We start from the raw sequence: 13,354 nt of genomic DNA on the forward strand, positions 1-13,354 counted from the left end.
ACGGTGATTTAATCTTCTTTCCCCGACATATATTCAATATTTCCACCTTTTCCTAAGCAGCACACACGTCTTTTTACTATTGGAATTAGCCTTTTGAATGTCTGATTTGAACCTCCACCCCGAATCCCACGTCGGATGTCAAAAAGATCGCTGCGCACACAAATTGCCCTTAACCGAGACTCATCTCGCACTTGGTCCACGTGAAACGGGCCGGATCATTACGTCTAAATTATCTACCTAAAGTAAGAAGAAGAAGAAGAAGAAGATAACGGAGGACCTGCAAGCGAAGCAAACAACAAGGAGTTCTGAGAACTGGCCTTTTTTTCTTTCCGAAAGGGCATCTATCTGAGCTTTAGAAAGATATATGCTTCTTCTTGCATCTTCTTCTTTTATCTCTTTTTTCCCTTTCCTTTTTCACTTTCTTTCTTCGTGACTTTCGTTTCGATTCGTTTTTTAAGGGTGTCCAGAGCCCAAAAGGTCGTTTCTCCACACGTGTTGAGATTAGGTTGGAACGTTTCTCGGACCAAGGCATTGACGATTGCAAAAGAAAAGATTTCGCTCTAATTCGAGGTAATTTCGTACTTCGTAAGGATCTTTGAATTTTCTGGAACTTCTTATATCAAATTGAGTCCCTAAACTTTTCAAAGTCGGCTCATGGTAACCCTTTTGTTAAATGGATCGCCTATTCTTAGTCAACATAGAATGTCGAGGATAAATACCAAAAAAGTTATAAAAATATGCAATTGTGCTAATCTAATCTTAAATATTTCAATTGACTAATTTAGTCTTAAACCTTTTGAAAATTTGCCAATTCAGCCATTCCAGTCAATTTTTGGTTGGAAATTTGCTGAAGTGGATGTCGGTCATCCTATATGGCACTGTCAGTGTTGATGTGGACAGTGTTTGTAATTTTTATTATTTTTTTCTGAATTTTTTCTGTTTTGTTTTCTTTTTTTTTTCCCTCTTCTTACGCCGTCACCGGCCTCCTCGATGGTCGGCGACTGGCCACAAGCAAGGGCCGACCTCGCTGGTTGAGCGAGGCTCGCCCTTGTAGGCTCAAGGTCGTTGAGGCTAGTAAGGGTAGCTTCCGGCGAGGCTCGACAAAGGTAGCCTTCAGGCGAGGCCAACCCTTGTCGGCCTTTGGCAAGGCTTGACCTCGCTGGCCTCAACGACATCGCTCAGCTGGTGAGGTCGAACCTCACCTGCGGCTAGTTGCCGGCCATCAAGGAGGTCGGCGACTGCAGAGGAAGAAAGAAAAAAAAAAGAAAAAAAAATTATAAAAAAAATTCAGAAAATATAATAAAAATTTACATTAGTTTTTTCCATCAGCATTGACGGTGTCACATTGGACGCCCAGCATTAACATCCGCGATTTCTGGCCAAAATTGTTCGGATGGACTGAATAGGCAAATTTTCATAAGGTTTATGACTAAATTGGCCAAATTGAAAAGTTTATAATTGCATTGACATAACTACAATAGGTTTAGGATTATTTTGGTAATTATCCCCGGAATGCCACCTTAGTAATGTTGGTGCAATAACCCTGAGCATTGAGCGGAGTTTATTATATCTTTCCTTCTTCTTTTTTTTTAATTTTCTGAATCTATTTTTCTTTTCTTCTTTTTCCATTTCTTCCTCTTTGGTCGATGAACCGCCACAGTCATCGTCCCTAAGAACTCCATTGTTGCCGCGGAACACGCTATAGTCATAGCCGCTATCGGAGACCCGTTGCATTGCTCTTTCTTTGTGGCCACCACCATCTTAGCCCCTCTCTCTGTCTTTTCCTCTCGACATCTCTTCGATCGAATGGCGACAGAGGTCGCGGCGTCGCGCAACCTTCGTTGTGATAGGTTTGTCATTTCCATGTCGAATAGTCCATGACGGGGTCTTAGTTTGTCTACACTAGTCTGGTGGCTTTGTTTGTAGTTGAGGTGGTCCGGCACTGGCTTGGTCGTGCTAGGTCGGCATTGATCTGGCAGTGGTGAACTCGATTCGAGGTCGCGTGACCCTAATTCAAGGTCACACGAGCTTCGTTTTGATAAATCCGCCTCCACGTTACTTCCTTCCTCGTGAGGTGGTGGTCGGCCTGCACCCGTCTAACGTTTGAGTTGATGGTGGTTTGCTGTTGGGGATGACAAGAGGTGGTAGTGGTGGTCGGCGAGTCGCCATGATGGGGACGACGGTGATGGAGGTCGGTAGTTCCTGGCAAGGCCGATGGCATGGTGGAAGACGGCTGCACTATGGAGATGGTGGGTTGCTGGAAGAGGAAGAAGAAGAAGAAATTACGATGTGCACGGTATTGTGAGCCCTTTCAATGGAGAACATGAAAGCATTTAGACTTTTCTATTGGACATCTCAAATGACTACTGGAAAACCGAATGTCGCTCAACATTAGTCGATTCACATCAACAAATTCCATTAGTAATACGTAATAGAAAGTTGGCATTGAACTAAGTCAAAAAGTTCATGAACTAAATTACAATAAAAAGAAGTTTAGAGATTCATCGAACATCAAAAGAAAGTTTAAAACAATCCATGAACAGAGATGAAATGCTACTGCATCTGAAACGCCTACGAACTTGCTTCACTCCCTCACATGCACATGCTAATTCTTCCCACCACCGACGATGCCGAAAGTGGTATAAACATGGTACGACATGCCCTTTTTTAAAAACATCCCCATCTCGATCTAACACTCCCAAGTTCAACGCAGCACACGTGCCATGACCAAAGTAATCGACGACAAGAAAAACTCAATGCTGAAACACAGATAGATGACTACCGGATCGAGGCCTTGCAACGAAAGGGGCGGCTCGTCTTCCACGACGCAGCGAGCTTGATTCACGTCGTGATCGAATCACCGAACTGCTCGTACCGTATTGTCTAGCCGCGGCAGACCTCGTGTGGTGAGAGTGAAGACTTCCTGACCGTTAATATCTTGGATGAGACTGCAGTGACGGGCTCTCCAACCTTGAACACTTTGGGTCACGGGTGATTCGGAACGGTTATGGCTCGGACTGAACATTTCATAGCGATGTGGAGCGCTGATGATATGCCCAAGAGGATTGCTAATGCCAATCGTCCCTTCCAGTACATTTGCTTATCAAAAACAAAAAAAAAAAAGGCGTATTGCCGTTTTTATAGCCGTGAATGCCGCTTTCCATCGCTTAGGCCACGTCTTCTTCACATCATTAGATCTTTTCAAGAGATCTCTCCATCGGATGCCTCTCAAAGTCCAAGTTAAGACATATAGGAGCTTGGATGTGTCATTTTCTTGCTTTTGTAGAACGCTTTATCTAATTAAACACCAATAGGCCTGCCAATCGAAAAATATAAAAGGAATAAAAAATAGAAGACCTACATGATTAAGGTGGGGAGGCCTATAAGAAAATCTTGAGAGTGCCCAATCCAATCCTTGATCATTCCAACATAAAAAGCCGGACGACAAGATCTAAATTTGCTTAGTTTTAGTGATTATTTCGAGGGAAAATTTCAAATAAGGGCCTGAAGTGACAAATCTAGCTTCTAGCAACATCTCTTGTTGCTGAAATCGGGGAGTGCCTTCGTTGAGGTCCACGAAGGAGTAGATCAGTGTGCTTTTGGACAGAGTTCTAATCCCATCCTACTTCAGAATATGAAATTTGAAAATCCGCTAGTATCCCAATTAATCTATAATTCTCTTTTTTTTTTTTATTTTCAATGAATGCATATCGACTAAAATGCATATAATAATTACCTGTATAATCTAGTTTATGTTAGACAACAATGAGTCTTGATAATATCATTAGCTTTTAACTGAATTGGGGTTTCACGGTGAGAGTAGCCAGCTAATAAATCTCAAAGCCCGTGTCCAAACTCTACATATGGTTTTGCCAATGCGACGTCCAAAGCCCATCTGGCAAATTCCAAACCCAACAACGCTCGACTGTAATCTCCACCTTTTGATAATCACCAAATCGTCACTGGCGCCGGCTATCCGACCCTGTCACTGATCGGGAAATGCCGCCATCGGGCTTCGTTGCTAGCAGCCGAACTTCGCCGCCGATTGCCGGCCGGCGAAATTTGGAAACCGTTTATGTTTAAGGATTCGACGCCGGTTTCTATTGGATGTCGCTAGTGACCGGCGTCGGTTGCCGAATTCTGCCGTCATCTATGAGAAGTATTCTCTTTTTGAAGACCAAATTGATTTTTCGCAATCCAAACGGTTGAAAAGGAAGCTCATCCCAAAAATCTTCTCTTTAAAGGCCCCTTCATTATTCTGTTGCACATATTTTGGGGACTTTAGACAACTCCGACGAGCAATGTCGTACTCGTACCAATGACTATGCCGTGAAATCTGTTTAGATCACTCGAGTTTTCTACCTTATCTTCAAATCTTTCACATTTGCCCTGAAGATAAAAAAAAATCACACACATTTTCATAAGCATTCGAACTATCGAATATTTTTCTTTAATTTTCAAACGAAAATGTCACAAACACTCGAATGATTTCGTCTGTTTCACGAAAAAAAATCAAAAAATTCGAAATTTTTTTTTCCCAACTTTGATCGTTGTTATTGCCTACCAAAAAATGAGTCAACGGAAAATATTTTCGCCATTAACAATATAATTTACGCCTTAATTTTTTTTGTTATTTTTTTTAAGAGTTTAAAATTAGGAAATTATCTTCTCTTCACTTGTTCATGGAAAAATGATACAAACGGCCGCTGAACTTTGGCTCAATGTACAATTTGATCCCTGAATTTTTAATTTGTCTAATGTAGTCTTTGAACATTAATCCAATGTGCAATGTGGTCCTTGAACTTTTAATTTGTTCAATGCCATCCCTGAACTTTTGGTATATGTTCAATTCAGTCCCTGAATTATATGAAAATATTCAATGTAGTCCTTTCCATTAATTCAAGTTCAGGGACTACATTGAACATTTTTCATATAGTTCACGGGCTGAATTGAACATGTACCAAAAGTTCAGGGATGACATTGAACAAATTAAAAGTTCAGGGACCACATTGAACATTAGCATAAAGTTCAGAGACTACATTGAACAAATTAAAAGTTTAGAGATCAAATTATACATTTGATCAAAGTTCAGGGACTGTTTGTGTCATTATCCCCTTATTCACCGTCACTATCGACCGTTGTCGAAATTACCAGATCGGCCCATCATCTGCCGTCGTCCGCCACGATTCAGATTAGCCCCCGCACCCCCAAAAACCTCTCACACTCTCTCAGCTCCACACTCTCAAGAACCCTAAAAAAAACCTCCCCGGCCACCATTTCCCAGGACGCCGTGCCGTCGCCGTCGCCGTCTTCCTCCTCCTCCTCCTCCTCGCTCCCCCCCATCAATGGCGTCTCAGGCGTCGATCTTCGCCCGCACCCTCGCCCTCCTCCGCCCCCTCCGCCATCCCCCTCCCCGCTCCGCCCAATCCATCACCACCTCCGCCTTCCTCTCCCAGCAGCCCCAGCTCGCCGAATCCCCCGACCCCCCCTCCCCGAACCCGAACCCTAGCCCTAGCCCCGATCCCGCGCCGCCTTCCTCGACGCCGCTCCCTCCGAATCCGGCCTCCGGGAGCCCCCTCTACTCCTCCAACTGGCGCAACCCGATCCCCCACACCGCCTCCGCCGCCGCTTCCGTCCAGTCCCTCCTCGTCCCCCAGGGGTTCCTGCACCAGGGGGCCGCCGCCTCCTCCCGCATGCAGTCCCTCTCGCAGACCCTCGACGTGCAGTCCCTGATGAACGTGTTCGCCGATTGGATGACGTCGCAGCGGTGGTTCGACATGAAGCAGCTCTTCGAGTTCTGGATTCGGAGCCTGGACAAGAGCGGGAAGCCGAACCGGCCCGACGCCAACATCTATAACCACTACCTGAGGGCGAACCTGATGACCGGAGCGTCCGCGGGGGACTTGCTGGACCTGGTCGCGCAGATGGAGGAGTACTCGATCGAGCCCAACACGGCTTCGTTTAACCTCGTCTTGAAGGCAATGTACGAGGCTCGGGAGGCCGAGGCTGCCGAGAAGTTGCTGGAACGGTTAGAACTGTTGATCCATCCTCTTAATATGGGTTAAATGACCGCGAAATGATACGATCCTGGATGTCCATATACTGATGAATGCGGTTTTTATCAGGGTATTATTGCCTTTATGTATGTATATAGGATATATAGAACAAAGAAGAAGGTGATCTTATCTGCATCATGTTCATGCTCTATGTTCTTTTGAAGCCAAGAGTAACTTCTTGAAGCTTCTATGGTACCCGACAGCATTGCGACATATGGTCACAATTGAGTACATCAACGTTGTGATCGGTTGGATATGTAACCCTTTTTGTTGAATTGATCTTTAAAAAAGAGGCTGTACGGTACATTCTTGTGCCTTACACGTTCCCACAACAGACGCGAGCAGACATCTGAAGTTTGCTTTAGAAGGGAGCACCTTTCTGTTCGATCCGTTGCCTCCTTCTCAGCATTTTCGTAGACTTAGTCAATCAACGTTCTTTATCGAAGTGGAGCTGCTTTAGCATGACATTGCTATAAACTGGGCAGGATTTGATTCTGAAGACTGGTTTTTTCTGTTTCCATGGAAAATTGTTTCTGAATGTGAAGTGAGGTAGAGATCTTTATCATGCGAGGGTCAGTTTTTCAGCCTAAGTGCAATGATTGCGATAGTCTACGTGAGAATATTTAGAAATTTTTTACTGTGCCCTTCTGTTAGTTGCCTTTCAGACCTGGATTACTTGATTTGGAGACTCAATGTTTAAGTGCGTTGTTGAGAGTTCATAGGATCGAATCACTGCCCGGGTCCCAAAATTTGAGGCTTAGCGGACTTCTGTCTGTTGATCTGTCAGGCAAAATGGATGCCCTAGCTTTGGAAAATCATGACAAGTTGTGAGCAAAATTGTGAGCATAATAGTTAACGATGTTCTTATGTTTCCTCGGTAGTAAACGGGAGTGGTGGGCATATATGATAAGAACTGCTGTCAATTGTGGTTCAATATGACTTGCATTATTTCTCAACGAAGGCATTCCCTACGAGAATACAGTTTACTTTGGGTTTTTTGGGACTAGTTGTGCATGCTGCTGTGGACTTTGTCGTCCATGGAAGATGAATTGGCTGTTTCCTCATAGTATTCATACTCTTAGTAGTGTGAGATGCATGCACTCTCTTATGGCAAATGGTTAACTTTTAATTGGACAGTCTAATTCTTACCTTCACCAGGATGCTGCAGACAGGAAAAGAATCTCAGCCTGATGAACAGTCGTATGGATTGGTAACTCGATTGCTCCTTTTGGCGGATCAAATAGATGCTGCCTTGAAATATGTAGATCTAACTCTGAAGTCTGGCTATATGTTGTCGATGGAAGTATTCTCTGAATGTGTACAAAGCTGTGTTAAGAAAGGCAGGTTGGACACATTGGTGTTGATAATTGAGAGGTGCAAGGTATGCCATTAATATGTTCAGTCCTGATCCTTGAAGTTTTGCACTTGTATATGTGCATTTCTTGGTTCGTCTTTTCCATTTATGACTTTGTTCGTGCCAATGTTCTTAGGCAATGGATCAGAATAAAGCTCTTTGTCCACCGTGGAGTGTATGCAATTACATTGCTGAAGTTGCGATGCAAGATGACAATAGCAAATTAGCATTTTATGCATTGGAATTTATGGCGAAATGGATTGCTAGAGGCGAGATGGCAAGGCCTCCTGTTCATCTTTCCGTGGATGAAGGGCTGGTTTTATCGGCGCTTGGAACTGCTGGTAGAACATTTAGTTCTACTCTCCTAGATGCTTCTTGGGCAATCTTGCGACGGTCTTTACGGCAAAAGAATACCCCTAGTCCGGCATCATACCTTGGAAAGATATATGCCTTTGCCTCGCTGGGTAATTTACAGAGGGCCTTTAGTACGTTGCATGAGTTTGAGACTGCCTGTGGAAATCTTCAGGAGCAAGCTGAAGATCTTTTCTCACCATTTACCTCTCTAAATCCATTGGTGGTTGCATGCTCCAAAAATGGTTTTGAAACTTTGGACTCCGTGAGTATCACCTGAACATTTTTTTTCATGGTTATCAACAATCTCTTGTATTATTGCAGCTTGGTATATTGCTTTGGTCACTGTTGATGTAGATCCTCTACTTTTATTTCTTGTTTTTAAATATATTCCCCACAGGACCTATTTGAAGTTCTATAAGCAATCACGGCAGCTTGGCTGCTCGAAAATGTCATTGTAATGTCCATGTTAATGCTGTCATTTTGATCGTCATGTTATTTGTTTCTAGATGAGCTTTAGGTTTCTGGCTTGCTTGCAAGCTTCTGAAAACTAGGCTGGTCTAACAACTTTTCAAATGGGCGCTGAGAAGTTGGCAGTTCAATAGGTAGAACTTTTAGTTCATTAAATGTTGACGTCATCAATTAGTTCATATACTAATCTGCGTACCACGGAAGATGTGACCCACAAAAAATGAGAGAAGAATAAGTGTGACACGCTTATAGCGAAAGGCAATGTGTAGGTTAGTGGCTAGGAACTCTCTTTCAACTGGGGTCTGAGTTTTGACATTTATCCTCGTTATGGGCTTGGATTAAGTTTTTCGAATCTCAGATTTGAATTTGCAAAGAACTCATCCGTGTAATTAGATCAAACTCAATTCAGTTTGATTCTTGGCTGAACTGAGTCATATGATAAATCCAGACTGTTCTGCAAACCTATTCTTGGTCCTACGAGTCGAATAGTTTGGCCCAGTTTGGTTTTTAAAGCATTGCTGGCATAATTGTCATGGTATTTGAGAAGTTTTTGCCTACACAATTCACCCTTTTTACTGATTCACTTAGAAAAATTACGCAGGTGTACTTTCAACTGGAGAATTTGAGCCGGGGAGATCCTCCTTACAAATCTGTTGCTGCTCTCAATTGTGTAATCTTAGGTTGTGCCAATACATGGGATCTTGATCGTGCATACCAGACATTTGAGGCAATTGGTGGAACGTTTGGCTTGACCCCCGATATCCATTCATATAATGCACTTTTATATGCATTTGGGAAGCTAAAGAAGGTGCATAGTACTTGCTTTTCTCACTTGCCTATTCGAAGTTGAATGCAGATTCCCCTTTCAGTTGAACTAGGCCATTTCCCATTATCTTGCATGTTTCACATGGTAGGCGGTAGTGTGATTGTCAAATTAGTCCTTTTTGTGGTGTCATTTTAGTGGATACTTCACTATCAGCATTCATCTGTCACATAAACTAACTTGTGACATGGACTTTTATTGGGATTAAGAGCAGATGCATGTTAAGCCTGTATGTTATGCTTTGTCACTATACCGAATGTGAGTAAATGGAAGTTTCTCTGTGGCAGACATTTGAAGCGTCAAGGGTTTTTGAGCATTTAGTAAGTGTGGGGGTTAAACCAAATGCTATGTCATATGCTTTGCTCGTGGATGCACATCTGATAAACCGAGATCCAAAAGCTGCTCTCTCTGTGATTGATGAGATGGTAAAGATATCTATTGACCGAGCTTTGAGCTGGCCTGCTCCTGAGAAATATCTATTGCTTTGATGCCGATATTGATGTTTTCAGTTGTAAATGCTATGCCAGGTAGTTGCTGGATTCGTTCCCACAAAGGAGATGCTTAAAAAGGTCAGAAGACGATGTACGAGAGAGATGGACTATGAGAGCGATGACCAGGTGGATTCACTGGCAAGGAAGTTTAAAATACGGATGGGCAATGAAAATCGCAGAGACATGCTATTTAATCTTAATTACAGCACAGAGTATGCTTGAAAGGTAATGGTAGGGCTTTTGCCACTTCATGCTTCGTGGATCCTTTTACAGTCGCATAGTTGTGTTGATCCCCTGCATAGATTGGCTTAGGATTTGCTGGGCTGCGCCTTCTTGTCATTTCTCACCACAATTCATTTATGGCTATTCCCCGTTTCCTTTTATGCCTCACATGCCTAGTGCCTCAGTCATATGTCTTGTTCGTGATGTTGCTGGCTTAATTTCGAGTGCTCTCTTCATGTAGGTAGGCTGATTTTGGCTTCGAATCAAAGGCTCTGATCTTCCCCGGCTTCCCGTTGTTAGGCATAAACTGTACCGTAACCATTGATCTTTCGTTTTCTTTTGTATATTATTCAATTCCACCCTTTTTGAGTTTTGACAGAATTAATCTAGGATGTCTCTTTAGAGCCAGTAATTTTGTTTCGCTTTTTACATCCTCTTCTTTCTGTATGAGAACCTCGGAGGGACAGTGATGCAAATCTTGCGAGGTAATTGGTTGATGATGAATAAATATTGCACAAATTACTTCCCGTTTCACATCTGCTTTCCATAAATCGATCTGCCGATCTTCCATCTTGAGCTTGTTAGCTTGGTGGTAAAAAAAGAGAAGACTAGTTTGATTAAATACTATCGTACAGCATTGAATTGCATATTGGTCCATGGGCTACTTCTTGAGGTGGAGGAAGAGAATGCTCCATGAGGGAAGTGATTATTTGATTTCGATGCTTGACAGGAGGAGAAGATGTTTTTGCTACACTTGGTTCAGTGTAGTCCGCGGGATCTGAGGATACGCATCGACTGGATGGGTGTGCGAGAAAACTTCTCTGCGGGAGATTAGGATGGCCCTTTGCTTATATATCAAGAAGTAAAAGAGAGCTATATTCTTTGCAAATTTCCTTCCGGTAGGTGGAGAAAAGTGATCAGCGCTAATAATCCTCTATGAACCTCACTATAAGGGTTCTCCCATCTGTTGTGGAATGTTTCATAATTACTCGGAACTGAGGAGCTAAGTTTTGCAAGTCCGTTGGACTTGGATTGCTAGTAGTTTGGAGTTCTCTGCACACGAGGTGTGTCGGAACTAGGCAAACGCAGTATGAGTTGCTTACAATATGAAGTGAGCTCGCGATTTTTGTGGAATATGGATGAATCGTCAATCACCAAAGTAATCACCTTAGCGGCTTTTATTGTGATCTACATATTTACATATATCGTGATGAAACGCAGGAAAAGAAGATCAAAGTTTAATCCGAACCTCAAGTACGTGTCCCACCACGTTCACACACTCCCCCTCTCTTTCTCCGCGACGTGATTGTTTAACGTGGTGTCTTAAGTTTAATGGGCGGAGGCGTTTGGCGTTGCTGGGCATTGGAGCGACCGGGGCAGCAGCTCCAGCAGGACGGCAATGGCGGCCGGGACACGGGGGTTCATGTGCTCTATGCAGGGGTCTCTGTAGAAAGAAATTGAAGAAGGATACGGCCACTTTAAACAAGAAGACAAAGCATCGAACGAAATAGAGCGCGCGCTCTCTCTCTCTCTAAAAGTCTTAACAATGAACTGGAAGAATCTCATCTTCTCCTTCTCACCAAATATGCAAGCCACCCTCGCCAAACCCCCCAAACCTCCGTCCTCCTCCGTCCTCCTCCGCCTCCGCCCATTAACCTCCGCCTCCGCCTCCACCTCCTCCGTCGACCCCTCCCACCTCCTCCGCGTCTCCACCATCCTCTACCAGCAGCAGCACTCTCCCGATTCCCGCCTCCACGCCTCCCTCCGCTCCTCCCACTTCCGCCCCACCCCCGAGTTCTTCCTCCGCGTCTGCAGCAACTTCCCCCTCTCCTGGCGTCCCGTCCACCGCTTCTACCAGTTCACCCTCACCCTCCCCGACTTCCCCCACTCCTCCCTCACCCTCAACAAGCTCGCCGACGTCCTCGGCCGGTCCCGGAACGTCCCCCTCTTCTGGGAAGTCCTCCAGGACATGGCTCGGCGGCGTTTGGCCAACGAGAAGACGTTCAGGATCGCTCTGAAGACGCTGGCTCGGGTCAGGGAGCTGAAGAAGTGCGTGGGGTTCTTCCACTTGATGAATGAGAACGGTTGGGGTTACGGCGTGGGGACTCTGAATATGGCGGTGGAGTGTTTGTGCAGGGACACGCTAGTGGAGGAGGCTAAATTCGTGGTCTTTCAGTTGAAGGACGTGATTAGACCTGATGGGGTTACTTATGGGTGGTTGATCAGAGGGTTTTGCGACGTGGGTGACTTGGTCGAGGCCTCCAAAGTTTGGAACTTGATGGTGGATGAAGGGCTCGAGCCGGAGGTTTGGGCGTTCGAGGCGATGATGGAGAGATTCTTCAAGAGTAATCGGTATGACGAGGCGATGAAGCTCTTCGGGATAATGAGGATGAGGATGCTGGATCGGTTGGGTGTTTCCACCTACAGGCTTGTGGTCAGTTGGATGTGCAAGAGGGGCAGGGTGAGTGAAGCTTATATGGTGTTTGAAGAAATGCAAAAGAGAGGGATCGAGACAGATGCATCGACGGCGGGGTCACTCGTCTACGGGCTGTTGGTACGAGGCAGGGTGGGAGAGGCTTATAAGATTGTAGAAGGGATTGAGAGGCCGGACATTAACGTGTACCATGGATTGATCAAGGGGCTATTGAAACTGAAAAGGGCAAGCGAGGCGACCCATGTTTTCAGAGAGATGATAAGCAGAGGGTGCGAGCCCATAATGCACACGTACATCATGTTATTGCAAGGGCATTTGGGGAAGCGGGGGAGGAAAGGACCTGACACGCTTGTAAATTTCGACTCCATTTTCGTGGGGGGACTAGCGAAAGCGGGGAAGTCATTGGAAGCAACCAAGTACGTCGAGCGGACATTGAATAGAGGACTCGAGGTGCCTCGATTTGATTACAATAAGTTCTTGCATTACTATTCGAGTGAGGACGGCACACTCATGTTTGAAGAAGCGAGCAAGAGACTAAGAGAGGTGGGCATGATCGATTTGGCCGATATACTTGAGAGGTATGGCGAGAAAATGGCGACTCGAGAGAGGAGGAGAAACAGAGCAGCCGAATCATGAGAAGAGCTTTACGAGGCTTAGTATGTGGGAAGGTTCTTCTTTCACAGGATCTTCTCAATGAGCAGCTATAACTTGTAAAGAGGATATTCATTTTCAGAGCGTGTTGCGGGACGAGAGGGTTTCTGAATGTACCTATCAGATAGAGAAGAAGTCTGGACTAGACTTTCTGGCTGGACTAGTTTGCTTGCAATTGTAAAATTTTTTGCACGCATATGCCTGTACATGCACACCAGGGGATTGACAAACGGAAGAAGCACCTGAAGCCCTTTCTGTGCTTGATGGGGAATATCATGCAATCCATTAAAGGTAGAGATGTTTTCCCTATCAGTGACACGGGTTTTAGGATCTGTTAATGATCAAGAAATGAACCAGCACGAAACGCGACACGTCGCGTTAAAGGTAGAGATGTTTTCCCGACCTAGATGGAGGAGATGACAAGCATAAACATCATTGACGTAAACCCTTAAGCAAAAAACAAGCTGGACAGAACTCAAATGTTGGAGTGTCGGCATTGTC

General features: G+C 44.6%; 2 protein-coding genes across 4 annotated transcripts; both read left to right on the top strand.

Moving 5' to 3' along the window:
- Positions 1 to 5,211: 5,211 nt before the first annotated feature.
- On the top strand, positions 5,212 to 10,673 carry LOC115672076 (pentatricopeptide repeat-containing protein At1g26460, mitochondrial). Of its 3 annotated transcripts, none has more exons than XM_056309215.1 (7): positions 5,212 to 6,028; positions 7,215 to 7,437; positions 7,547 to 8,026; positions 8,834 to 9,040; positions 9,343 to 9,480; positions 9,583 to 9,771; positions 10,499 to 10,673. In XM_056309215.1, exons 1-6 carry the CDS (start codon positions 5,346 to 5,348, stop codon positions 9,766 to 9,768), a joined length of 1,917 nt encoding a protein of 638 aa, XP_056165190.1. In that variant the 5' UTR covers positions 5,212 to 5,345; the 3' UTR covers positions 9,769 to 9,771; positions 10,499 to 10,673. The 3 variants fall into 3 exon arrangements, with proteins under 3 accessions (XP_056165190.1, XP_056165189.1, XP_030449696.1); XM_056309214.1 differs by having other exon boundaries at positions 10,502 to 10,673; XM_030593836.2 differs by lacking the exon at positions 10,499 to 10,673 and adding an exon at positions 10,010 to 10,302.
- Positions 10,674 to 11,193: 520 nt separating this feature from the next.
- LOC115671720 (putative pentatricopeptide repeat-containing protein At1g26500) lies at positions 11,194 to 13,083 on the top strand. The gene has a single exon (XM_030593345.2). The coding sequence runs from the start codon at positions 11,315 to 11,317 to the stop codon at positions 12,836 to 12,838; it is 1,524 nt and encodes a 507-aa protein (XP_030449205.2). The 5' UTR covers positions 11,194 to 11,314; the 3' UTR covers positions 12,839 to 13,083.
- Positions 13,084 to 13,354: the final 271 nt, after the last annotated feature.

The sequence above is a fragment of the Syzygium oleosum genome, unplaced genomic scaffold (genome assembly GCF_021117445.2).
Source record: "Syzygium oleosum isolate NSW1041296 unplaced genomic scaffold, Sole_v2.1 Sole_v2.03, whole genome shotgun sequence".
Classification (NCBI taxonomy): domain Eukaryota; kingdom Viridiplantae; phylum Streptophyta; class Magnoliopsida; order Myrtales; family Myrtaceae; genus Syzygium; species Syzygium oleosum.

Excerpts from the sequence above, each read along its gene's own strand:
- LOC115672076 (XM_056309215.1), top strand. The coding sequence starts at position 5,346 with ATGGCGTCTCAGGCGTCGATCTTCGCCCGCACCCTCGCCCTCCTCCGC. Across the intron at positions 6,029-7,214 it reads GCCGAGAAGTTGCTGGAACG|GATGCTGCAGACAGGAAAAG; the intron begins GTTAGAACTGTT and ends TACCTTCACCAG. Across the intron at positions 9,481-9,582 it reads TCTCTGTGATTGATGAGATG|GTAGTTGCTGGATTCGTTCC; the intron begins GTAAAGATATCT and ends ATGCTATGCCAG.
- LOC115671720 (XM_030593345.2), top strand. The coding sequence starts at position 11,315 with ATGAACTGGAAGAATCTCATCTTCTCCTTCTCACCAAATATGCAAGCC.